The sequence below is a fragment of the Mustela nivalis genome (assembly GCF_964662115.1).
Source record: "Mustela nivalis genome assembly, chromosome: 11".
NCBI lineage: Eukaryota > Metazoa > Chordata > Mammalia > Carnivora > Mustelidae > Mustela > Mustela nivalis.
In genome coordinates this window covers 72,483,155-72,507,483 of record NC_139030.1, presented here as the reverse complement: position 1 = coordinate 72,507,483, position 24,329 = coordinate 72,483,155, and the positions used below count along the sequence as shown (strand labels likewise).

The 24,329-nt window shown below is 51.3% G+C and overlaps 1 protein-coding gene across 10 annotated transcripts in view; it reads left to right on the top strand.

Annotated features, from left to right (window-relative positions):
• The window catches only part of AGAP1 (ArfGAP with GTPase domain, ankyrin repeat and PH domain 1), a 504,744-nt gene that overhangs the window by 120,311 nt on the left and 360,104 nt on the right, over positions 1-24,329 (top strand). For 2 of the 10 annotated variants that reach the window (XM_082689781.1, XM_082689776.1), the window contains exon 1: positions 20,816-22,356. The exons of 4 other annotated variants lie outside the window; for them this stretch is intronic. In XM_082689781.1, coding sequence (XP_082545907.1) covers positions 21,363-22,356 — 994 coding nt within the window. In that variant the 5' untranslated portion in view covers positions 20,816-21,362. Of the gene's footprint in view, positions 1-20,762; positions 22,357-24,329 lie in introns of those variants that run through there. 4 more of the 10 variants (XM_082689782.1, XM_082689779.1, XM_082689780.1 and 1 more) reach the window with 3 other exon arrangements.

The window sequence follows — 24,329 nt, the reverse complement described above, 5'->3', positions numbered from 1 at the left end:
GCAAAAGAGATCCTGCTGTTCGTGGGGTGGACTCTGACATCTGGAATGAAATTCTTCCAGGGCTCTGTCTGATCTCATCATTGTTTTGTGGTCCAGGACCTGACAGTGTGGCCGTGGGCGGCTGGCATCTCCCTGCCCCCCATCGTGGACCACACGGCCACTCACTTCCCCCTCAGGCCCCCTCAGTCTGGAGTAGAGCAGATTGTTGCCATTCAGTTAATGCCCCCCACCCAGTATGAGCAAAAAAGCTCAGGAGAACCGGGGTGACTGAGATTGACCCAGATGACTTCTTATCTTGAAGACAACTGCTCCCACATTATGCTTTGAAAATCTCTCACGGTCGTGGGCCAGTATGGGGGAGGCTTTTTGGCCGTGTGTCCGTGGTGTCCACCACTTCCATCTGTTTCTATCTTCCTGCAACTTCGGGGTCACCCCCAGCCACCTGCCTCTCCACCTGCTCTGCAGGCCCCTGTCCCAGGGCGGTGATCTTCACATTGTTTTCTTTCCTTTTGCTCTGTTTTTTGTCTAGGGTGGGTCCTGAAACTGTGCTAGTGTCCCCCTAGGGGATGGGCCATCAGTGGATGGCCCTGTTCCTCTTCACAGGGAGATGCGTAGAGGCAGGACCCATGGAGAGTCTTGGAGGATGGTTTGAAATTTGCCTGAATTAAAGTGCCTTAAGTGATGCTGCAAGCTCCATGGGTGTGGTTCCTACTCCCTCCCTTGGTGGTGAGGTTCCTCCCTGGGAAAGACAGTTTTCCATTTGCATTGTGAACTCATCCACAGCCTAAGAAGCTGAGGTCGGGGAGGGACATGCTGGCCTGTGCCTGTAGCCACCCCCCCCAACCCTGGTTCGTGTTTTCCATTGCCTCCATCAGGAGCCAGGGGTTTGTAGCCAGTCTAACCTGAGTTCAGATTTCTGTCCCTCCCCTCCTGCTTCGCTGTGCAATTTGAGTGACCCCTTCTAAGTCTCTAGTCGGTTGTCTGAAAAAGTTAGAGGGTAGAGGTACCCACTCTATTGCCGGGGACTGAATGCTAGTGGGTGTAACAGGCACACGGCCTGTGCCTGAGTTGCTCTGAGCGCCTGACCTGCATCAACTTTCCTGGTGTTACTGTTGGTCCCAGCCCTGGTCACCATGCTGACACCAGGTCAGTGCAGTGGCCCCTCTGATAGGGTCTTAGAGGACACACGGGACAGTGTGCCTTTTGTGAGAGTTCCAAAGGAGGGTAGTGAAACATTTTTAGAAGGTTTACTTAAAACTCCTGTGCTGGTTATGTATTGGAATTTAGTTGTATTGTTGTTTAGGGAGATGGGCAGAGGGCTCCCTGGAGGAGGTGGCCTCCTACCCTGGGAGGAGGTAAGTGTGGTCACTGGGCAGGGAGCTCCTGGAGGACTTGGTGGGGCATAGAGGAGTGTCAATTTTTCCTAAACCAGAGAGTGAGTCTAGCAGAGAAGTTATTTTTCTATGACAAACTAAGTCCCAGTGACCTTCTGTCTCTGCTTCCAAAGTTCTAATTTTTCCATTATTCCATCCTTGACTTTATCACACTTTAAAAGCCTCTTACACTTTTATATGTCTTTTTAAAATGTGTCATTTTAATGATCCTTCAAATGGTGTGCCTTTCTTCCAAAAATGAGGGAAATGAGGGAGGGAGGGAGGGAAAAGAGAACATTTGGCTTTTTACTAAATCAGTCATTTTAAGACATTTGAGTCGATTGTTTATTTAAAATGTAATCTGTTACATCTTTAATGTCAGAAAAGATACCAACACTCTGTGCCCTAGTGTGGTGCTTTTGCGCACTTGTGTAGAGATGCGTGAGAGGAATCTGGGGGAGGCTTTTTGAAGCAGATTTCTGGGTTCTGCCCTCAGAGATTCTGACTCAGGGAGTCTGGGGTGGGGCCCGAGACTTTGCATTTCTTTAAAAAAATTTTTTTAAAGATTTATTTTATTTGAGAAAAAGGGAGAGTGCCTGGGCACAAGAGTCGGGGGAGGGGCAGGGAGAGAGAATCTTAAAGCAGACTCCCCTCTGAGCTCAGAGTCTGATGCGGGGCTTGATCTCTGGATCCTGAGATCATGACCTGAGCCAAAACCTAACAGCTGGACACTCAACCAACTGAGCCACCCAGGTGCCGAAGACTCTGCATTTCTAACATTGGTGCCATGTATTTGCAGACGCCCCTGGTCCGGGGACCACATGCCAAAGAACACTGCCTAGAAGTTCCATGATTTCAAAGGGTACCATGCAATATATCATGTGTCACTAGGCATCATGGGTTGATGAAAAGGAAATCAATTAGAAATACTTCAGCCCTTCCATTAGATCATGGGCTAGCTTCTCTTGTTATTTATTCTGGAGTACCTCTTATATCAAAGTAGTGGCTTTTTAATTTCGAGCTTGGGTTAATTTATGGAGTTTCTGAAGCAACAGAATTCAGTAAATCAAAGTGGATGACCGTGGTGATAGGCAATCAGAAAAATGTCTTTTTGATTAGAGCATGATCTTTGGATGAAAAAGCTGAAAATAAGCATGGATCAGATCTTGGGGGAGTGAAACATTGGGAGGGAGTCCCTTGCTGCCCTGGGAACTGGGTGGGTTTGTGTGTTCATTCATTCATTCACTCATTCCCCCCCCCAACACCTCCACTGCTCTTTCCCCTCTTTCCCCATGTCCCATTGGCTGGCCCGCCCATCCATCCATCCATCCATCCATCCATCCCCGGTTAGCTGTTTTCCATGGCAGCTCCAGGCACTGACGATGCACCAGAGGAGAAGGAACGTAAACTCTGCGCACTCATACTGAAGCACGCAGCCAGCGGTGCCTTCTGAGTTCCTGGGGGTTCTTGCAAGTGCAGTTGCCCTCTACCCCTCCACCCTGCTGCTCTGAGGAACACCTGGCAAATAGCACACGGAAAACTCTATGTGAAAACAAGTACCAATTTTCAAAGTAGAAAAAAGCATGGTTTCTACAAATTGCAAATCTGTGAGCTTAGCTTCAGCTGCATCTAAAAGTCTAGAAAAACTTGATTTTAGCTTGTGCCCCAGCCAACACAAGATGGAAACCATTAGATGGGTAACGCCAACAGGAGAGAGATTTGCTACCCCTGAGAATACTGTGCCCTGGTTCTTCATATCAGCAATTTTCTTAAAATTCTTTCTTTTTGATGGACTCTGATCCCCATTTTGACAAATTAAGGACAACTATTTGCAGTGAATGTTATAGATGAATGGAATGCACAAAACCCAGCTAGTCTGAGATGTTATTTGAGCAAATAAGCAAATATTAAAATCACTGATGACAATGACATAGAAACACCCATTTCTATGTGGGCGTCAGATGGGCTGTTACCAGAAGATGCTTGGTGGGCAAGGGTGCAGGGGTGGGAAGCGTTGAACCCCCACGCTCCCAGTGATGGAGTTGAAATCATTTACTTTTTCTAGAAAGCAGTTTGGAAATGTTGAATCAATGAAAGGTTCCTACACTGTGACCTGGGAATTATGCTTCTAGGAATCTAGGCTAAATAAATAGAGATTTTCACAGTGATTGATGGGTTGGTTTATATTTTTCCCCTTCTTGTTCCAGAGAGGATATAAAACAGCCTACAGGGATGGGCGGGTGTTTAAAGGCAAGATACTGTTTCTGAAAATGTCTTACTTTGACAAAAATCAGTCTTACATCACACCAGGTGTCTTCTAGGATGAAATGATTAAGGTTTAGCGTACCATGTTTATTTTCTGAACTTGATTTTTTATGGTTATTTAACTGGGAAAGAGATACAGAGTCATGCTAACTGTACCCCATACTGAAGGTGGTCGGCTGACCTTCACACCTTGACTGGGCAAGAGACTCGCTGACCTGCTTTCCAGATGGCAGAGGAAAGGGTCTTGGTGAGTCCCCAGATAGACGCGCTTCAAGCTTGCCTCCTGGAAGCAGCACACCTGACCCCTGTGGCTGGGCCCTGCTTCCACGGTTATCAAGGGCACCACCCAGGCCATCTGGTCACGCTCCAGCCTCTGTCTACTCCAGACTGAGGTTCTGCCTCCCAGCCTCAGGCCCTCCCCTGAGTCCCTGTGTCCCTGAGACTCCCTGTCCCCTACTCTCACCCAACCTTGAAGTACTGCCATCAGCAAATGAGCTGATCAGGTGTCTGTGGGGTGACAACACCGATCATAACTGAAGGGAACAGTGTTCTACCTGGGGTTGGGGGAGGGGCACTGATGGCAATGCCAGAGATCCCCAGTGGCATTTCATAGGCCTCGTGGGACACCAGGGATGAATCAGAGCAGGAAAGACCCCAATTCCTCCACCCATAACAAGTGTGGGATGGAAGCACAGCACTGAGGAGGAGCAGAGCCTGGGTCCATCTCCCTCACCATCCACGTACGAGCTCTCTGGCCCTGGGCGACTCCTTGACCTCTTGAAGCCCTTCCCTCCTCTGCAAAAAGGAAATCGGACCCAGTTGCAGCATGGGTCACCCTCTTGCTTTGTTATGTAAAGAAAAGGGGTGTAGATTCACTGGTTTCTTCTATGTGATCCGTTCCAACTTTGCATGTTATTGGATGGATTCAGTAGTAAAGGAGAAACTTTCCAAGAAGGATTTGAAAGGTGGTCACTATGAGCAGAACAGAAAGAAAGCTTTTTAAGTCATTTATATTGTGTTCAGAGCATAAACAGAATTGTTGAAAAGCCAGCCTAAATCCAAGTTTTAAGAATTTAAAATAACCTTCCTTGTAAAAAACAATGTAAGTCAGTTTTCTTTTTTAATTTTTATCATGGAGCCCAGGACGGGGCTCGAACTCTTGACACCTAACTGATTGAATCAGATACCTAACTGATTGAGCCACCTTGGGCACCTCAGCAACACAAGTCGAATTAGAAAATACAGAGCAAGAATGAAGAAGACAAGTCCTAACAGTTACTGGGAGGAAGGTAGAATCCGTATTCTCTAGCTGCAAATTTCAGTCTGGACTGCGAGGATGGCTTTTATTCATAACATATATTTAATGTCATGTGAGCTCTTCTTCCTTCTGCTGCTGCTGCTTCTTCCCTGGGCCTCTGTGTGTAGCATATGAAATGGTTGACAGGAGCCCCAAATGATTCTTCTCTGCCCAATAATGTGATCATTGCGGTGGCATTTCCTGGACAGCTGGGGTTGCTTCACTTTGTAGCTACATGGTAAGATGAAGGAAACAGATTTTCCAATTGAATATTTTAATACATGACGATTGAAAAGGGATACCATAAACCACATCACGGACACTGCTGCTGATGTGATGAGAAGAAGGATTTTAATAGGTGCGTCACTGTCCCAGTGTGGAGACCGGAATAAAGAGTGGTTCATCCAACTGAAGGTCATCCTTGGGCCTCCATGTGTGGGTTTAGCAGAGAGGGAGTGATCTCAGGACAGTGACACGTAACAAGTGACAGGATATTGGTAGTCAGTCTTGCCCCCGGCCAGTTCTGAAGGTGATGTGCTCTCATCTTAACCCCCCGGGCTTTCTGAGGACCTTCCCTTCTCCTTTCAACAGGACAGTGCTTGATGGTAATTTCCTCTGAAAAGTGTCCATCATGGGTCTCTGCTATATTTTCACGGCAGCAAATGGTCTTAAGGAAATTAGAATAAAAATATCCAGCATATTCTGAGTCTCCGAGCTGCTGCTCGCCGCTTTATTGGGAGCTAGTTGAAACATTTATAAGGAGTGAACAGTGCGTTTTCAGTCCTTATGTTGTGTCTTTGTCACTGTGATTTGTATTCATATAGGAAGCCCAGCAAACTTGGAAAGAAAATGACTTTCTGATTGAATCATATAATTTCAAACAAAGCTATTTCATGAATAAGGAATATTAATTATGGTATCCGGAGTGATCCCCAGGTTTTTGTTTTGTTTTGTTTTGTTTTGTTTTTGTTATTGTTTTTTTTTAGTTTTGTGTTAGCAGAAACATTTGTGCCTTCCATACAAGGTCAGCATAGATTTAAAAGCAGACATACGCTTTGAAAATTTATTCATGCTGGAATCGCGAACATGGAATTAATTAAGTGTACAGAAGCTGGAAGATAGAAGGGTCACTGCCTCCATTTTTGTTCTGTAAAGCGCTTTATTCCACTGGGAGATCATACTTGGCTGTCATGCGTGGTGTATGGTTTCTTCATGGTGTGTATTAATAACCTGTAGGTGGAAACCATGACAGACAGAAGACCGGAAAGTGACGTGCCCTGAATTTGTTTCTAGGAATGGTAATCCTAACGATGCCCGGGGATCTCTTGGGGAATCATGGCATCATATCTCTCCCCGCCTTGATGTCTCACTTCTCTGTTACTTTTGTCCTTTTCCCTTTATTTCACCACTATCAGACTCCCCACCCCCAGTTTCCAAAGGGAAGGTTGGTGGAGGTAATGGAACAGTCCTGAGTGCTTTTATCTGATCAACTAGTAACAGCTAGCGTGTTTCTCAGGGCGGGGCTGTGTGTGCATCTGGTGCTCGTGGTTCTTGTGTTGTTGTCCCTGGCAGTCTCCTTGGAGCAGAATTCCTTAGTTTGTGGCGAAGTCATCTACATTATCATATGGACGTATGTGTGTCATATCATATGTACATATGGTAATATACATTATCATGTATCATATATACATATAAGTATACATACTTATACACGTATGTATGAGTACATACTTGTGTGTGTATTTGTGATACATTTCAAAAAGTATGCTTTATTCATGCTTGAGTTTGTTCAGTGGAAATTTCTAAGCTTTTTTTTCCTGCCCCAGTGAGGAGGCTCTGTCCTACAGGCCATGGGGGTATCTCTGTTGGGAAAAGATCCTAGTCTTTGATCTGGAGATTTAAGGAAGGGGGTGGGGCCAATGCAGAATGAGACAAGGCCCTTGGAGCTTGGATACTTCCAGTAAGTGACCAGCAGGGCTGTACACACTTTGCTGGGCAAGTGAAGAAAGCATCCTGTTCCAGGAAGGCAGGTGCCTGGCATGTCTTTTCCTTCCCTGCAAAGATGAAGGAGTCGTTCTTCATCCTTCAGTCGTCCCAAGACTGCAGCCCCTGTTCCCACTGGCCTGGGGGGATGCTCCTGCTAATGACTGCTAGTGAGGATACCACGCAGGACAGAATATTGCTTTCATTTATCTGGGTGTCTTATTACCACCATGGAAACGGACATTCAGGTCTGAAGAAGACACACCTTCTTTGTAGGGCTGTCATCATATCCTTGTTTCTAGAGCTCCATTTAAGAGAAAGAAAAAGAAAAAACAAGAGAGTTTCAAGCCTAAAATCCTGACTTGTGTATGTTAATAATGTGGTTTATTGTAATGGCATTAAGGAAATGGGAGCGTCGGGTTCAGCTTCTGCTAGAGCCCTCCAGTCAACATTGCTGACCACATACAAGGATGACGGTTTAATGGTTGCACAAGACACACCTGGTTTTAGGTGAATCCAGTAAGGTATTCCAGTGAAAAGCGGAAACCCAAACTGACCCCACCTCACACGTGTGCGGTTGATTCCTGGTTTCTATGAGAGGGTGGCAGGGAGGCTGAGCAGAGGCGTCCCTGCTGCTGTCAGTTGGAGGGGCCGTACTTGGTCATTGGCACCCTCGGAGCAGAGCTGGCCTCCCAGTCCTGAGCTTCTCACGTCTAGTAACTGTTCTTTCAGTTGCGGTGCTGGGCAGCCCTGGAGTTGAGCTGCACCTTGTAAGGCCTGTTGATGATGGGGCAGCTTTGAGATTTACTGGGGGGAGGGGGGGGCTTTGTAGATCCAGATGTGACTGTTACACACCAAATGCTCCTCTTTAAGAATTGCTGTTTGCTAATCATGAAGGTGCTTTCATGAGCTGAATGGTGTTTACCCAGAATCCATATGTCCAATGAGCCCTAGCCCCTCCCCAACAGCACGTCAGAGACTGTTTGGAGACAGGATCTTTAAAGAAGTCAGGAAGTTAGATCAAGTCACTTGGATGGGCCCTGATCTAGAAGACACACCTGACTGGTGTCCTTATAAGAGGACATTAGGACACAGGCACGAAGGCACCACCATGTGAAGACATGGGGGAGACACTGTCTACAAGCTAGAGAGAGACCTCGGAAGAAGTCAGCTCTCTGACACCTTGACTTCAGACTTCTACCCCCTAGAGCTTGGAGAAAATAAATGCCTGTTGCTTACACTCCCAGTCTGTGAGACTTTGTTACAGCAACGAGAGCAGACTTTGAAAGAACTTTGAAATATTTGTCTTGATAGTCAAGTTCATTAAAACCTTGGTGGCCAATCAAACATTTATGGAAATTTCTCCTTTACACTTTTAACCCCTTTGAAAAACGTTTTTGCTTGTTTGTGCACAACTTGTCTATTAGCAGAATGTCTTTTGGTACTAGAAGTGACGAGGTTTTGCTTTAGAAATAATGCTGCTGGAGCGCCTGGGTGGCTCAGTGGGTTAAAGCCTCTGCCTTTGGCTCAGGTCATGATCCCAGGGCCCTGGGATCGAGCCCCGCATCGGGCTTTCTGCTCCTCGGAGAGCCGGCTTCCTCCTCTCTCTGCCTGCCTCCCTGCCTACTTGTGATCTCTCTCTCTCTGTCAAATAAATAAATAAAATCTTAAAAAAAAAAAAAGAAAGAAAAGAAAGAATGCTGTTGATGCTACATGTGGAGGTACTGAGTTGACAGACCTCCTAAGGTCTGCATGTCTTCTGAGCAATGCTCAGTTTTCCAAGGACCCTGGCCTTTGGACTGATCTAATTATATCCGGAATGTGTCTGATGGTGAGAATTTATGGCTTATTTATAAGTGAGTATTTCCGCTTTAGGGAGGAGAGATCCACAGTTGGCAGACTTCCCTGCGACCTTCCAGGGTCAGGATCAAGGGCAGGAAGAGGAGGGTTGAGAGGGCGCTGGGGGCACTGGGTGGGGGAACCTGGAGAAGGCTCGCAGGCAGAGACGGGCCCAGCAGATGGGCTGGGAAGGAGACGTTGTGATTTGGAGCCCACACCGGTGTTTCTGCCAGGGCTGCCCTAGAGTCTCCGCTGGCGGGGGAAGCAGAAGCCAAGTTAAAGCCAGGGATAAGGGCTGAGGGGAAAGCTGAGGGTTTACTCATTTTTCCAGGGTGGGATTTGGGGATAATACTAACCTCAGGACTGGTAGCTGTCCTTGAGATCCAAATAAAAAAGGAGCCTGTTTTAGCCTGGTCTGGTATGTCTTGAGCTTCCAGTGCCCTATCCTTCGGAAGCAGGGTGAGGGGCTTTTGTGTGTGTGTGTGTGTGTGTGTGTGTGTGTGTGTGTGTGTGTGTGTTTTAACCAGGATTTCTGCCTGCCTGGTCCCAAAACATTTTATACTTTGCTCTCCTTTGCCTTCCCCCTTCTGTCCCGCCCCCGCCCAAGCAGAGCGGAAGGACATGCCCCCGACATTCTCCAGCAAAGCTCTTTCACAGTTTTATTCCTGGCACTCTGCCTCTGTGGCCTTGCTCTGCATATCCAGAAACCTGGCTGGGCCCTCCTTGGAGGCAGGCCACATGGGGGGCTGTGGGTCGGAGGCCTGGGGAGCGGAGTCGGGGGGCTGCTGTCAGCCATTCCCCTTGCATGGACTTGGTGCTCTTCTGAGCGCTGGGCTCCAGTCTAGCTCTAGGCCTTACCCTGAGGTCCAGGATGCCTTTTCTACTGTCTGTGATGAAAAGTTTCTGTATCTGTAAAAGATGTCTAATAATAATACCTACCTTATAGGAACACTGGAGAATAGAAACTGAATTAAATGAATTAATCCCTGAAGGCCCTTCAGCTGAGCCTGGCCTTTGGCATGCCCTCCTCAGGCCTGGCCTTGGCCAGGGCAGGAAAGGGGGAGCTGAGGGTTGGTCTGGCTGAGCCTTGAGGCCCACCAAGGGGGGACCCTGGGCTGCAGAGGGTCAGGACGAGCAAGCTCCTGGGGAGTCTAACAGAAGTGCTAGAAGTTCTGGGGTCATGGTGGGGCTGCTGATGGCCTGGTGCCCTTTAAGCCAAGGCCAACCCTCTCTGGTCGGCAGTAGCCCTGCACAGCTAGGCTTTTTTGGGCCTTCGAGTCCTCAGTGTAAATCACTTCTGTTCTATTTCGCTCCTAAGCTCGTAGGAGAGTTGAAGGTGTGCTGCGTGCCTGGCTGGCAAAGCGTGGCCACTTTGTACATTGTTTCTCAGGAGGGAGGTTGCCTCTAGCCGGGCTGGCCAAGTGTGGACCCACGTGACCTGCGTGGTGCACAGGAGGTGTGAGCAGCTCAGGCTTCATATTTATCCCCTTGCCTTGGCATTCAGCGGCATCCTGTGGATGGTGGAACATTCTAGAGCCGTGGTGTGCAGCAGTGGGGAGTCTCGGCAGCTTGCTTGGGTAAACGGCCATCTCAAGCGTTACATTTCCTTGCATACGAACTCCTGACTTCCTGGAGCATTCTTCTGGAGGAAAAGTCCTTTTGTGCAAACATCCTGTTGGCCAGTGTCACTTTATCCCCACCCGGAAGCATCCAGTGCCTGCTGTCGCTTCTCTGGAAATTCTTGGACAGTCAATCCAGTGTGGTAGTGTTTGCACACACAAATGTGGCCACCCTTGCGGGTGACTTCCAGAGTGCATGCCCTGCACAGGGTCCCACTGCAGCTCCCGACAGCTTCCCTGAAGGTGCCCTTGGAAACACGAAAGCCAGGATTTTGAAAACTTCTCAAGTGCCACATGCCAGGGACCAGGCCCTTAGATCTTTGCATTGACTCTGGGTAGGCCCACGATCGTCTTCCTTTTCAGTAGTTCTAAGTTATTTCAAGTGTTCTGGTTCTTTTTTTTTTTTTTTTCCCCTTTTGAAGGTTTTTATTTATTTGAGAGAGGGAGAGGGCGCTCACATGAACAGGGGGAGGGACAAGCAGTCTCCCTTCTGAGCAGGGAGCCTGATGCAGAGCCCAATCCCATGACCCTGGGATCATCACCTGAGCTGAAGGCTGACACTTAGCCGACTGAACCACTGAGCCCAGCAGGCGCCCCTCTAGTGTTCTGGTTTTCAGTGAGTATCTGAGCACTGAGATCAATGGCTTGCATTTCCTTCTATGTCAGTAAAGGCCCAGTACCCTGCGGATAGCCCTGGCTAGCTGAACCTTGGCCACCCTGCTGGCCTTCCTCATCCTGGGACGGCTGCTGCTTTCGCACAGTTATCATGGCCCAGACTTGAGGGGGAGGAGGGGGACCTTGGAGGGCTTCTTGGAGGATCCAAACCCTTCCCTTCTGACCAGTTCCCAAGTGAAGCCGCTGCTTCCCTAGGTAGTCACAGTCTGGAAACTCCCCGCCCCCAAGCATGGCTTTGAGTCCTGGAAGGAGGGGCACGATCTTGCGGGGGAGGGGGGGCGGCCACCCAGGATCAGCTGCACTGCAGGATTTTTGTGGCCAGGGGAAGAAGTGAATCGCCCTCCTCTCTGTGTCTTTCCCTAACCACTAGAGACCTTGTAGATAAGCTTCTCGGGGGTGGGGGGCTGCTGTGTGGTGTAGCAGTGCAAACGGGGGCGTCAGCCGACCTCTGCTATTACTTGCAACATGAGCAAGGTGCAACTGCTCCCTTCCAGAATTAACCTTGAATCAGTTGCCTGGATTGGTAAAGTTAACCACCTGGCAGCATTTATTAAGCAGAACACTGATAATGCCTGGGGCTGGGAGATAAAGATGCTGGTCCTGTGTCGGGACTGATACCCAGAAGGGGTGGCCCAGGTGTGCCTCTGCGGGAGGGGGGGAGGCCCAGGCTGTGAGTAGGACCTACCATACCAGCCCCAGCGGGAGGCTGTGGGGAGATGGGGTATGGTGTGGTCAGGACTGGACAGGAGTTGGCTCTGTTGGAATGAAGGGTCTTGGGAGGCAGCAGGCAGCGCATGTTTGTTAAGCACTGGGACACATGCTTCATGTATATAGTCATGTTTGATTGTCACATCTACCCTGTCATCACGGCCTTACTGCCAAGTGAAGCTGGCTCAGAGACTTGAGATCCCTTTCCCGAAGTCACACAGGCTTTGCATCATTCTGGCCTCAGAGCTCAGCCCCTTAGCTGCTCTGCACAGCAGGGGTGGCGGGGGCCATCCAGGGCCTGGCGTGCGGGGTATGAGTGGGCATTCTGTTCTGCAGGTGACAGGGAGTCTCTGAGCGGAACGGTGGCCCACAGATTCCATCAGGGCGGTGGAGAGGCTGCTGTCTGCTAGCTCTGCGACTCCGGTGAGGGGTGAGGAGGGTATAAAGGGAGGAAGGAGAGTGCGCTCTTCAGGAGGTAGGAGGAGTTTAGGAGGGGGCCAGAGGGCACACAGAGGGAGGATAGGCTTTTGTTTCTGTCTGTTATTAAGTGGGAGATAATTCAGTATTTTCCGTGCTGGCTGGATGAATGTGATGGATGGCCACGGTCTGCTTGCCAGCTCTGAGCAGGAGAGGTGAGCGTGGGTGGGAGGCCCAGAGTGTGGCAGCTCTGCGGTGTGGTCCCCTCAGGTTCTCAGAGCAGGCTGCAGGCTAGGAGAGTTGGGATGGGCTTGTGGGGGGACCAGTGCTGCAGGGAGGGCCTGCGGGGTGCTGGTGCCCAGCCTGCGCCCCCACCGCCCGTCGTGTGAGCATCTGCCTAGTGGGGCCCCGAGATGCAGACTCAGCACTCCCACACTTGAGCATGGGTCCAACGGGCTTGAGTTTGGATGGAGCCACCTTTGGGGTGGGCCTAGGTGGGGCTCTCAGAGGCATCGGGGGCCAGCAGAGCAGCGGGGGGCGAGGGCAAGGGGTGTGCCTTGGCCTTGGCTGGATAGAGTAGGGCCTACAGATTGGAAAGCACTGGACGTGTCACGCGAGCCTGCAGAGAGCAGGAGTGGACGCGCTGGAAAGAGAACAGCTGTTTGGAGGCTTGTGGCCCGGTAGGAGACATTTGGAGGCTAAGATTGTGGGTTGTCACAGACCTAGGTAATTCAAGGGCGTAACCTTGGGAGGAGGCCCCAGGAGCTAGTGAAGAGAAAGACCACGTGCATTCAGGAGACAGTGTGGCCTGGCTCTCCACAGGGATGCTGTACCCCTAGGCACCTTTTTTGGGGTATCCGGGAGGTAGTAACAGGAAGAAAAGAGGCCCTGGGGCATGGCATCGACATCCCCATTCTGTGTATGCACTCCCTGCCAGGCCACCTGGCGATGTCTTAGCTGGCGCTAGGACTTTGTAGTTTGGAGTCTTTTGGGGGCTGCCTTTGATCCACTCACACTCAGGTCAGTAGCTGGGTGAACCTCCTTTTACAGATTCGACAAGTTTTGTGTTGGTAACCAGCCACATCACCATCTTCAGGAGCACTCCCAAGAGCAGAGACGATGCTGGAGCCCTACGAATTGTTTGATTGTGGCAGTGTTGTTTCTCATCCCTCCGCTTTGTCTCATGGAAGATTCTGGAGCAGGTGGTGATTTCAAGGATGTGCGCCTAGCATGGCATGCATCTTAGCCCAGGGAGGTAGCTCCGGGGCAGCCTGGGCTCTCTGGCCCTCATGCCAGCGTCTTCCTGGCACAGGACCTCCTCACCCCTGCTCCCCACAGGCCGCTTGCCAATGAGCCGTGCTTGGCAAGCAGATGAGAGGACACGGATGCTTTATTTCATCTTACAATGTCAGAACGGGTCCCCGTGACCCACTTCTCCGCTTTCTCAGGAGCTCTTATGCAAATTGTAACTAGCAAGGGGGCCGCCACCACTTCCGCCCCAAGTGGTGTGTTTGTCCTCTGCCCCCGGGAAGGCCAAGCCGGGGACATACTGGCTAATAGAGGCAGGAGGGTGGTCATGTGGCTCCCGCTGCTGACCAGGGGGATTGTGTCTGGGCTATGAGCAGGCTTCTTAGCCATGTTGTTTTCCACATTTAGAGAGAAATACATCAAGCCTTCGGGTCTCCCAGGCACAGAGAAAAGATCTCAGCAGACAAATCCCAAATGGGACACAGAAGTGATAACTGCCCAAATAGGCTCTTCTTGAGCCTTTAATGGTGTGGCCAGAAGTTCCCAGGGCGTGATTTGCAGATGGGTTATTTTGTTTTCATGGAAGTCGTGGGCTTCACGAATCCTCCTTGTTGGGGGTGGGGGTTGTCAGTACAGCTAAAGACAGACTCGGTAAACATTCTCAAGTGTCAGACAGACTGAGGCCGCTGTCCTTTGACAGCTCGTGGTATTTGTCTGAACTCTGGGGGGCCGTTCAGGGGTGAGGGGTGAGGTCCGTATCAGATGGTTCCCTGTGTTTGGGTTGTAAGGTTTGTAGGAAGATGCTAGTGCTGATCATAGTATTAGGAGAATGTCTGCCAGTGGAGCCTCAGAGGAAAATGCTACTGGACAGGCCTGGTCCCGTGCACCCTCGGAGACGAGGAAGATTAGGTAATCGGTAGGAATTCCTTGGTTCTTCTCCTCACAAATTCCGGAGCTTCTCTGCAGCTGTCCAAGGGACAGCTGCACAGTTGTGTTTTACCCTTGATTAAGTCCTTCTCATTCCTCAGCTGTGTCTCCCCAGAGTGCTGAAGGCCAGAGAGGAAAGCAGGAACGTCCCCCGGGGAGCTCTGGGCTCGGCCCGTGCCCGGCACCTCAAGGGTGACCGTCACTTGCAGAGGCCGTGGTTGTGCCACAGACCACGAAGTGTGGTGTTCGCATTTGTTTCTGCAAAGTGACGCTTAACACATTTGGTTTTAATTTTATCTGAAGTCACCTTTGCCTGGCATTTAGCAAGAAAGACCACCAAGAAATGTCTGATCTTTTCTTTTGTATGGGAGTGAGAATCTATTCGCAAGGGAGTCTTACTGGCATATTTCTAAAAATCAGGACTTTTTCTCCTTGGCCTATGTAAGTGGATGTGAGTTTTCAGCTTTGTTTCATACACTCCCTCTTGGCTCACAGTACCAGAGTGTGGGGAGGAATTTCTCCCCTGTTCCCCATGGAGTAGACGTCTTTATTTGAAAAATGGGTTGGATTAAGGTTTCTTCTCGTCCTGGCTCGTGGTAATATAAATGAGTTCTCATTTTCCGAAGATGCAGTCTGTGTGTGAACAACGCCAGCCTGACCCAGTGCAGAGGGAGCAAGGGAGGGGAGGGGACAGTGTCCTAAGGCAGCTCCAGCCCTGTGCACACTGGTGGGCAGGGGCTCATGGTGGGAGCTCCCTGGAGGGCCAGCCAGTGAGCTTCCCTGAGATCATAGAGTTCAGGTGCTCTGGGGGGACCTGGCCAGGGCCGGCCTGCCTTCTCTGCATGCTTCTTAAGACCCAAAGTCTTCAAGCATGGTGCTTAGGATGAAAACAACACAGCATTGTTTGAGATTTTAAAGACTTAACATTGGCAAAACTGAGGGTTTTTTTCCTCTTTCCAGAATTTTAGTCATGTCTTTGATACTCACTGATTTAAACTAACTGTAATGGATGGCTTGTCTTTCACAGAATGACGACTGGTAGTGGCCTCATCTGGAACTATTGCTGTTTTTCCAATTTTGGAAGGGTTACTGGAAATGATCGCTTCTTTTTGTTATAGAGGGACCTTCTAGAGCTTTTTAGTTTTACATGTAGAGGCTAGAGAGTGTGGTTGCATCAATGAAATAATAAAATGAAAAGTTGCCAGGACACAGGAGCCACTCCTTCCTTCTTTCTGTGCACCTGCCTGTCCTGGTTCTCTGCTGGTGACATTCTGCTCTGCAGGAGACCCGAGGCAACATTTGCCTGCTGTTTGGGTGGTCCTGACTTATGGAGGGACATTCTGGCACTGCTAGGGGGAGGCCTTGGGGTACTGCTCAACATTCTCCGATGAGCGGGACGGACAATCCGCAAAGGAGAACCCAGCCCAGAGCATCTGTGGCGCTGGGGCTGCCCACCTTCCCGGGCCAAAAACCCATTTTCACCTCCTTCTTGAAGCTTTTTTTTTTTTTTTTCTTTAATCTTTCCCCTAGAAATAATCATCTTCCGCCTTCTTCTTTCCCCCTCCTTCCCCTCACACGTAACGCTTTCTGCTGGACATTGGTCATCTAGGACACTTGTCAGGCTCCTCAGCTCCCCATCACCCCATCCCTGGGCCGAGCGCTCTGGGCACAGTCGGGGTGCTCCTCACTGCTGATGCCTGCTGGAGGGTGGAAAGTGGGTGAGAAGCGGGGGCTCTTGCTGTCCTGTTGAGGCCCCCAACTGCCAGGGCCCACGTTTCTGACACGCCTCGCAGACTCCTCAGCAAGCTGAGGGCCAGGCTCTGGGCCACGGCCCCACACAGGTGTGCTTGCACTGCTTGTTCTACTCCTCTGTCATCCAGAATCGGCAGGGGGCTGCCTGGAGAAGCCCTTTGTTGGCAGGACACTAAGCTGGGCTTGGGGCATCATGGTTCAGGGGTTGGGGGAGTGTTCTCTCGTGCCTCCTCTGCCCCCCCCTTCCCACAGAGGTGCCCACTCCTGGACTCCTTATACAAAACCTCCTGATTCTCTGATCAGGGGATGCCTTTAGATGGGACATGGACTAAAAAAGCCCTTCCCCTCATGTAAAGCCTCACCAAAATTGGTTTTGATAAGTAGTTGCTGACCTTTTTCCTCTGACTCCTTCTGTCTGGGGCCTGCTGCTGTTGCCCATTGAGAGAACAGTGGGGCCTCCTTTTAAAATTGAGGAGTCTGGAGCCCAGGTGCTGCCCTACAATGTCCGTGTGTACAGACATGTAGGAATGTGAAAGGTTCTCTTGGCAGTGGGGGCATTACTGGTCCTCGAGGGAGAATATAGGTGCTCAGGTGCTCAGGGGATTTCTTTCTCTCTCTTGGGTCAGAAATGTCTTGGCCTTAGGGTCCCAGCGTACTGCTCCCTCTGTGACTCATCAAGTCTTTATCTCTTTTATGGCTCCTCTTTTAACTTTCAGCTTATAAACTGAGGGAAACGGGGTCCCTAATGAGTTCAGCCCAGGCAGGGTTGGTCACAGAGTCATCTGTCTGCAGAAACTGGGCATCCTGGTGGGTCTTAGATCAGATAGCATCATTCCTGTAGTGATCGGACTGGAGTCTCATGCTGAAAGGTAAATCCAGGACAATGTTGGTTTAGCACAAATGCCATTATTTTTGCTTCTATCTGTCTGTATCTTTCAGTCAACCCGCTGTCAGAAAATAGCCTTTTAAGGGCCCCATGCACTGGGGGAGGTGCTTTGTTGCCCCCCAGGAAGGTGTGCAGAACCTTGCAGGTTCAGTGGTTGGCCTGTGGCGGTGCCCCCCGCCCCCCACGGTTCCGCGAAGGTCCTGTAAATGTGATCACTGGCGGGCAAGTTGTGTTCCTGGGAAAGTCTCCTTGTGTAGCAGATGGCTCTGCTGACTACCAGAGATTTCCTTTCAATAGGGCTTACCAGCTCTAGTAACACTCTTGAGAAATAGTATTCTCATGGAGGATGTGTAATTTATAGATAGCTAGAAATGGCCCAGGACAGGGAAGTCGCTCAGGAGGGTGGCCAGATGATCCCATAAACCCAGAATGGGTGAGGAAAGCTAGCTGCAGGAGGCAATGGAATGGAGGGGTAGGTAGGGCTGTCCCCCACTCCTGGACCTCTCTGCAGCCCTTCCAGTCAGCACTGGAGCCCCTGCATTGCTGAGCCTTTTCCTGCCTCCCTGTTACTTGCTTTTGATGGAGCCGTGAGATCAACCACAGGCTTGCTTTTTTTTTTTTTTTTTTTTTTTTAAATAAGCCAAAATGGTGATATATTCGAAGGCACAGAAAAATTTAAGAAATGATTATGAAGAGGGGTCAGTTTCAAAAGCAGCAGAAAAAGCATAGTGCACCTGAACGTATATAGTATGACTTCTGTTTTTAAAAGGCAGGTCCCGCTGTGTGAAAGGGGATTTAGATTTTGGAGTGACAAGATCTGTCTGAGCCTCTGATTCTGTGCACTGGAAGAGCCCATGTATCCAGGGCAGCGGGGAGAGTCCTCTCCCGGTCTTTCAGCCTAAACTGTAAGGCCTGGCGTTGGAGCATTGCGATCTCGGTGTGGAAAAGATATGCATGCTTGGGAGGGGAAAGCACTGAGGGGTAGTGAACCTCTCCGCTGTGGCTGGAAGAGTTTCCCTCATTCAACACCATCTGAGATTCCGAGGCATCTAAGGTGGATCAAATGGAATCTTCTACTCTGCAGCCTGAATCCTCCCACGGCAAAGTGCAAACCCTGGGCTGGATTCCAGACAACCCAACCGGCAGGAGTGGGAAGATGCCAGCAGTTCAATATTCGAGCCCTTAAGGAATGCTATCTATGTTTTTTTTATACCTTTGACTCAGATAACAAGCAAGATCTATGTCTTAATCATGGCTGACTAATTTCATAGTAAACTTCATCACAATATTTGAGGGTTGCCTTTGTCTTAAAAAGTGAGAGTGGATCCCAGGCTAAGTTATGAGCTCTTGGTTCTGATGCCACTCTGCATGGCGGAGTCCCTTGCCTCCACTTGAAGCCAGCTTGACCTTTCTGTCCACACAGCTGCAGGGATGAAACCATAGACCCTGCCCAGTGCTTCTGGTGCTCACCCTGTAGACAGACAGACAGGTCCTCTCACCTCCCTCCCCTTCTTTATGGTAAATCACAGGCCTTAAAAACACCATTGTTTCACAACTTTGTGAGTTCTTTGAGGCCAGAGACTCTGCCTTCTCACTGAGTGCTGTGCAGTAGGCATGCAACATAGATTTGAAGAGTAAATGAACAAATGAACCTCATTCTGAAAGCTAATTACTCTCCATTTCCCTCTCTGGAAATTGCTGGTTCTTGGGTCTTATCCAAGTGGGCTTTTTATCCAAACTGAAGGTAAGACTGATCCATTCTGGGGTTCCCTAACATTGCACTTGAGGACACATTAGAGGCACTGCTCTTGAACCCTTGAGGGCCAGGAGTAGGTGGACACATGACCCCATGATTATGGCAGTCATATCCAGGTGCAGCCACTGGGGGTGGTCAAATGTGTTTTAAACTTTTTTTTTTTTTTAATGGACTTTATTTTTTAGAGCAGTTTTAGGTGAACGGCAGTATTGAGCAGAAGGTACAGATGGTTTCCCTATACCTCCTGCTTCTACACACGCATAGAATCCTCCATTACCGTCCACTACCCACATTCCCTCCAGAGTGGTACATTTGTTATGGTCGATAGATCGATGTTGGCATTGTTATCACCCAGAGTCCAGAGTTTCCCGTAGGGTTCACGCTTGGTGTTGTACATTCTGTGTGTCTGGGCAGATGTATAAGGACACATGTCCACCATTATGGTGCCATTTAGACGGGTTCCCTGCTCTAAAAATCCTCTGCGTTAAAGTATCATCTTAAAAAGAAATGGCATCGGGGCAGCTGGGTGGCTCAGTGGGTTAAAACCTCTGCCTTCGGCTCAGGTCATGATCTCAGGGTCCTGGGATCGAGCCCCTCATCAGGCTCTCTACTTGGTGGGGAGGCTGCTTCCCTTCCTCTCTCTGCGTGCCTCTCTGCCTACTTGTGATTTCTGTCTGTTAAATAAATAAAATCTTAAAAAAAAAAAAGAAAGAAATGGCTTCACCTAGGAAGATTTCTGATCTGTCCCATTAAATCTGAATACTTAATTTCCCTTCAAGGTAAAAATCCAGGTAAAAAATTTCCCTTCAAGGTAACGTCCTCCTTCAGACACCTCGCCATTCATCTTTGTGTCCCCTTCTGTGCTGTGAGCATGGTATTTGCTGAGGAGGGGAAAAGAGGACTTGCGAACAGTCACAGAATCCCAGAATGATGCTTTCCCTCTAAACAGCTTCTCATGCGTCTTTGGCATTTCCAGGCCCAGAGAAGCCCGTATGAGCATCCAACTTGATTACACAGTTGATTCATGCTATTTATGACACTTTCCTATGGAAGCTTCTAAGCCACCAAACGGAAACCGCTATGTTCGGACATCATCAAGAACTAACAGGTTGATGGGGCGCCTCAGTAGCTCAGTCATTAGCATCTGCCTACCGCTCAGGTCGTGGTCCCAGGGTCCTGGGATCAAGCCCTGCATTGGGCTCCCTGCTCTGTAGGAAGCCTGCTTCTCCCTCTCCCACTTCTCCTGCTTGTGTTCCTTCTTTCACTCTCTCTCTCTCTGTCAAATAAATAAAATCTTAAAAAAACACAGAAAAACAAAAAAAACCTAACAGGTTGATCAACTATGTGAGAATATTGTGCAACAACAGATCCTATCAAGAAACAGGATCTGGAGATCCAAGGGGTAGTGGATGGGGGAAATTTGATGGAAGACAAACTCAGCATGGCACTTGGTATCTTAGCTGTTTCAGTCCTCTACTCAGAGTTTGGGTCCAATTTTCTCCACCGCCATCTTCCAGGTGTAAAATCTGAGACGGAAGTGGACAGGCTTAGACAGACTTGGACAGGCAAGTCTTACTTCTTCCTGCTCTGAACCGCTGTGTTCTCCTGTCTGTTACTATCAGGGGCCTTTTCCCACACCTAGGGATAATACTCCCCAATCAGCATTTTAGGAGTGGAACTGCCTGTCCTTTGTTGGAGGGCGGTGGTGTGAGCAGCACCGTCACAGGGAAGCTGCCATCCTCATCCCTCCCAAGCACAAGTGTAGTACTGAGTACACTTGTGAGGGGGTAACAAGGATCTGAGACACCTTGCTTTTTAAAGAAGTCATTGTTTGAGTTACATCCTCTTCAGAGCTCCAAATAAATAGGTGAGACATGGCCCAGATTTAGTTTTGCAGGCCAAGCCCTGGATTGAAGGGTTCAGGCCAGGTGCCAGGCTGGCCCCTGGAGGCTCCGGTCCGCGCGGTGGAATCCAGCCCGGCGCTTCTGCCTGCGCTCCAGGCCGCGCTCCCGCCGCCGCGCTCCCGGGACTCCGCCGGGCTGGGCGCGCGGCCCGCGGTCCCTGCATGTCGGGCCCCCGCCCGCCCCGCCCCGCCCCGGCGCGCATTTCCATTTTAAACCGCCGTCCGCCAGCCCCTCGGCCTCGGCAGGCGCAGCTGCCGGTGATCCCCAGCTCAGGGAGTGGTGGAGGCTGCGGAGCTGCCGAACTGTGCAGAAAAGGCCTGAAGATGCGAGCGGGCCCCGCGCCGTAGACAATGAAGCCGCGGGCGCCGCCGCCCGCCCCAAGCTCCGCGCGCGGCGGCCGCACCTGCCGGCGAGACCATCTCCGCGCCTGATCGCCCGCCGCTCCGCCCACCCGCCCGGCAGGCCCATGGCTCGGCGCCCCAGGCCGGGACCCCCGCACATGGGCCGCGCCGCGCACGGGCCAGCGGGCGCCAGCGGTGCCGTCCCCGCAGCCTGAGCATATCCCTCACGGCCAGCGGGGGGCGTGGGTCCACTGCGGGCGTGCCGGTTCTCCCGCCTCGCCCAGCGACCTCCCGACAGCGCGTCCCGGCCCGCGGCGCGCTGGATGCGGCGGGGCCCCGGCGGGCGGCGCGGTGGCTGCGGCCCCGGGCGACATGTACCTGCTGGACGGCAGCGGCGAGCCCGCGTCTCCGCCCGCGGATGCGATGCCGCGCGGGACACCCCCCAGGAAGACCGTCTACCGTATCTCCGTGACCATGGTCAGGAAGGACCAGCTGGCCGCGCCGGTCCTCGGCGGTCCTGACCCGCGGCCGCCTCGGAGGCCCCGGCCCACGCGCTCCCCGGACGCGCCCGGGCGGCTGGTGGAGGAGGCGGAGGAGGAGGCTGCGAGCGCTGAGGACCCCGAGGGCCGCCGGCCGTGCGCCTGGGACTTCCGCACTTTCCGCACCCGCAGCACCGGGCAGCTGGAGCTCGGGCGTCTCCGGCCTTGCGCACGCGGCCTCGAGCCCGCGGACCTGTCCGGTGGCCCCCCAGCCATGGATGAGGGGCCCGGCTCGCCCATGCCCAGCAGCCCCGATGTGGAGGGGGTTCGGGCCGCGCCCCTACGGCGGAGCCTCAGCTTCAGGCACTGGAGCGGTCCCGAGGCGTCGCAGAGTCGAGCCCTGGGCCGAGGGAGGCGCCACAGCAGCTCTGGGAGTCTGGCCTGGGCACCGGGTGGCGAGGCCACGGCCGACCCGTTGACAGCGGTGGAGCCCGCGGCCCCCGCGCAGCCCGCCTCGGAAAAGCGCAACACCCTGGACGTGGGCGAGGTGCTTAGCAAGAACGACGCGCTCTCAGACCTGGAGCGCTGGGAGCGCAGTAAGAGCAAGAACCGCACGCTGGACAACAGCGACCTGCAGCGGCTGGAGCGTGCGCGGGCGGCGGCCGCGGGCTCCGGCGCCGCTTCCGAGCACCGGCTGCTGCGCTTCTTCAGCGGCATCTTCGCGCGCAGGGATGGCGCGCCTGGCAGTGGGCCCTCTCCCCGGAGCGGCTCCTCGCGACCCCGCGGCTACTTCAGCAGCCTGCGGCGGGCCCCAGCCGAGGCGCACTCGTCCAGCGCTGAGAGCATTGACGGGTCCCCGCGCAGAGGTGGGCAGCGCGTCGAGGGAGGTGAGGGCAGTGGTGGGAACTGGCCTGGTTCCGCAGTAGCTGCTTAGCAGAGTCCCCTGGGACTTGGAAGTAGCCAAGGGACCTGCCTTCATGGGCCACCAGTCGGCAGGTGGCCACACCAGATGTGAACTTGCTACTGCAGTCCGGAGGTTCTTGGCTGCCCTGCCTCCAGCTGTGTCTGGTGGTGCCCTTCCGAGTCTGTCTCCTCAGCCACCAAGAGCCTTGTCTGGGGACAGATCACCTTGCCATGCTGCATGTTTCTCCTTGTGCGGAACGGGGAGACTGGGGAACCTGTGGGCTGCCGCTCAGGTGGTGCTGCCTGGCCAGGAGCAGCAGCGTTTGTTTTGGTTAATCTCCACCCCCGCCCTATGCCTGGTCTTCCTGTGGGCGCTGCCATCTGCCATTGCTGTGGTGTGGCCTCCCTGATTTGGCAACTCTCACCTATTGCGTTCCTGCTAAGGATGCTTCATCCCAGTGGGCAGGAAGGCAGGCCTCTCCCCACAGCTTTTGGAATCTTAGCGGGAGAGCAAGTCTGGGTCAGGATTCTGTTTGCTAATGATGTATTGTACCATACCGGTAGGAAAATAACCCCCCGCCCCCCTCAGACAGCCAGTTCAGAAACTTTACTTCCCTGTTGCCTTGTAACCTCCCTATAGGGACCTCACAGGGAAGGTTTTGGAGGCAGATGTGACAGTATTGTCTTGCAAGAATTAGGTAATCTGCTGGTGTTTGGAGATTAGGCTCCTCCAGAAGTTAGAAAATCCAGATCCCCTTCTCTCCCCATGTGGGGTCATCACCCTAAAGGGAAGAGAGAGGGGTGAGTGGAGGGGCTGGATTGTTACACTGTGCTTGCATTGGAGGTGGAGGGGGATGGCTAAAGATACTGTCCCCGTGTACTTCACCACCAAGAAATCATTAGTAACATCCTTGGTGCTGATTCCCAAACACTGCTGAAGGGAGTTGAGGCTCTGCAGTGTGGATTTTTAATTGGAGAGTGTCAGCTGGTAACTCAACCCCCTTGGAGAGAATAGTCCTCCCTAGTGGACTTCACAGGTCAGCTGACTGCCTGGGGTAAGTGTGCAAACAGCCAGCGCAAAGACATCCCTGACCTTGCTCAAGTATCTTTAAGGGAAACTGAAGATCAGTGATGTCATGTTGTAAGATGCTTCTGATGACCCTCAAAATGCAATAGAGAATAGTTGAAATTAAGCACTTGCATATGCAGTAGAGTTTAAATCTGAATTTTCTTTTTATAGGTGAGGTTGTAATATAAAGTTATCTGTTGCCAGGCTTGTGTTAGTTGAACTTGCTGTGCACATCCTGTGGCTAACCTGCCCTGGAATATTCTAGAAGGGACTGTGTTTGACTCTGGCCACTATCCCATCCCTTCCTGCGTGCTCTTCAGATTCTAAAAAATGGTGTGAGTTATTTTGTTTAAGTTGGTTGCTCTGAAGTTGCTCTTGCCCTTACTTGCATTCAGTGGAGGTTCAAATCCGTAGGGTCAAGTTCTACCTGTAATAGCAGGCTTGCATCTTTTGTTCTCCTGGGCTTGCTGAAAATAGTAATTAGCTGCCTGGGTTCCAGACAAGTACCCATGGTTGGTGGGGAGGGGAGTAGAAATGAACACTCCATTTAGAATGAATGCATTTCCTTGTGGTCTCTATTGATTCCAGTTAAAAGTATTGGGGTTTGGGTCTTGGTGATCCGGTCAGAGAGATCAATGCCTTTGGAAAGAAGAGGTGTAAAGTGTGTTGGAATTTTTCCCTGTAGGGCAGTATAAGATTAAAACAGTAACAATTACAGTAACGCTTGGTTTGTTTATTTCTCGTGGCCAACCCTTCTCAGGGTGGAATTACTTTGGGCTGAGACATCAGCCAGCACCGTGGGCTGCATGGAAGAGCAGACTGTGAATGAGCTAGGTCACAGCATGCATAGTCCCAAACCCAGGTTCTCACTTGACTCTGAAGTTTGAG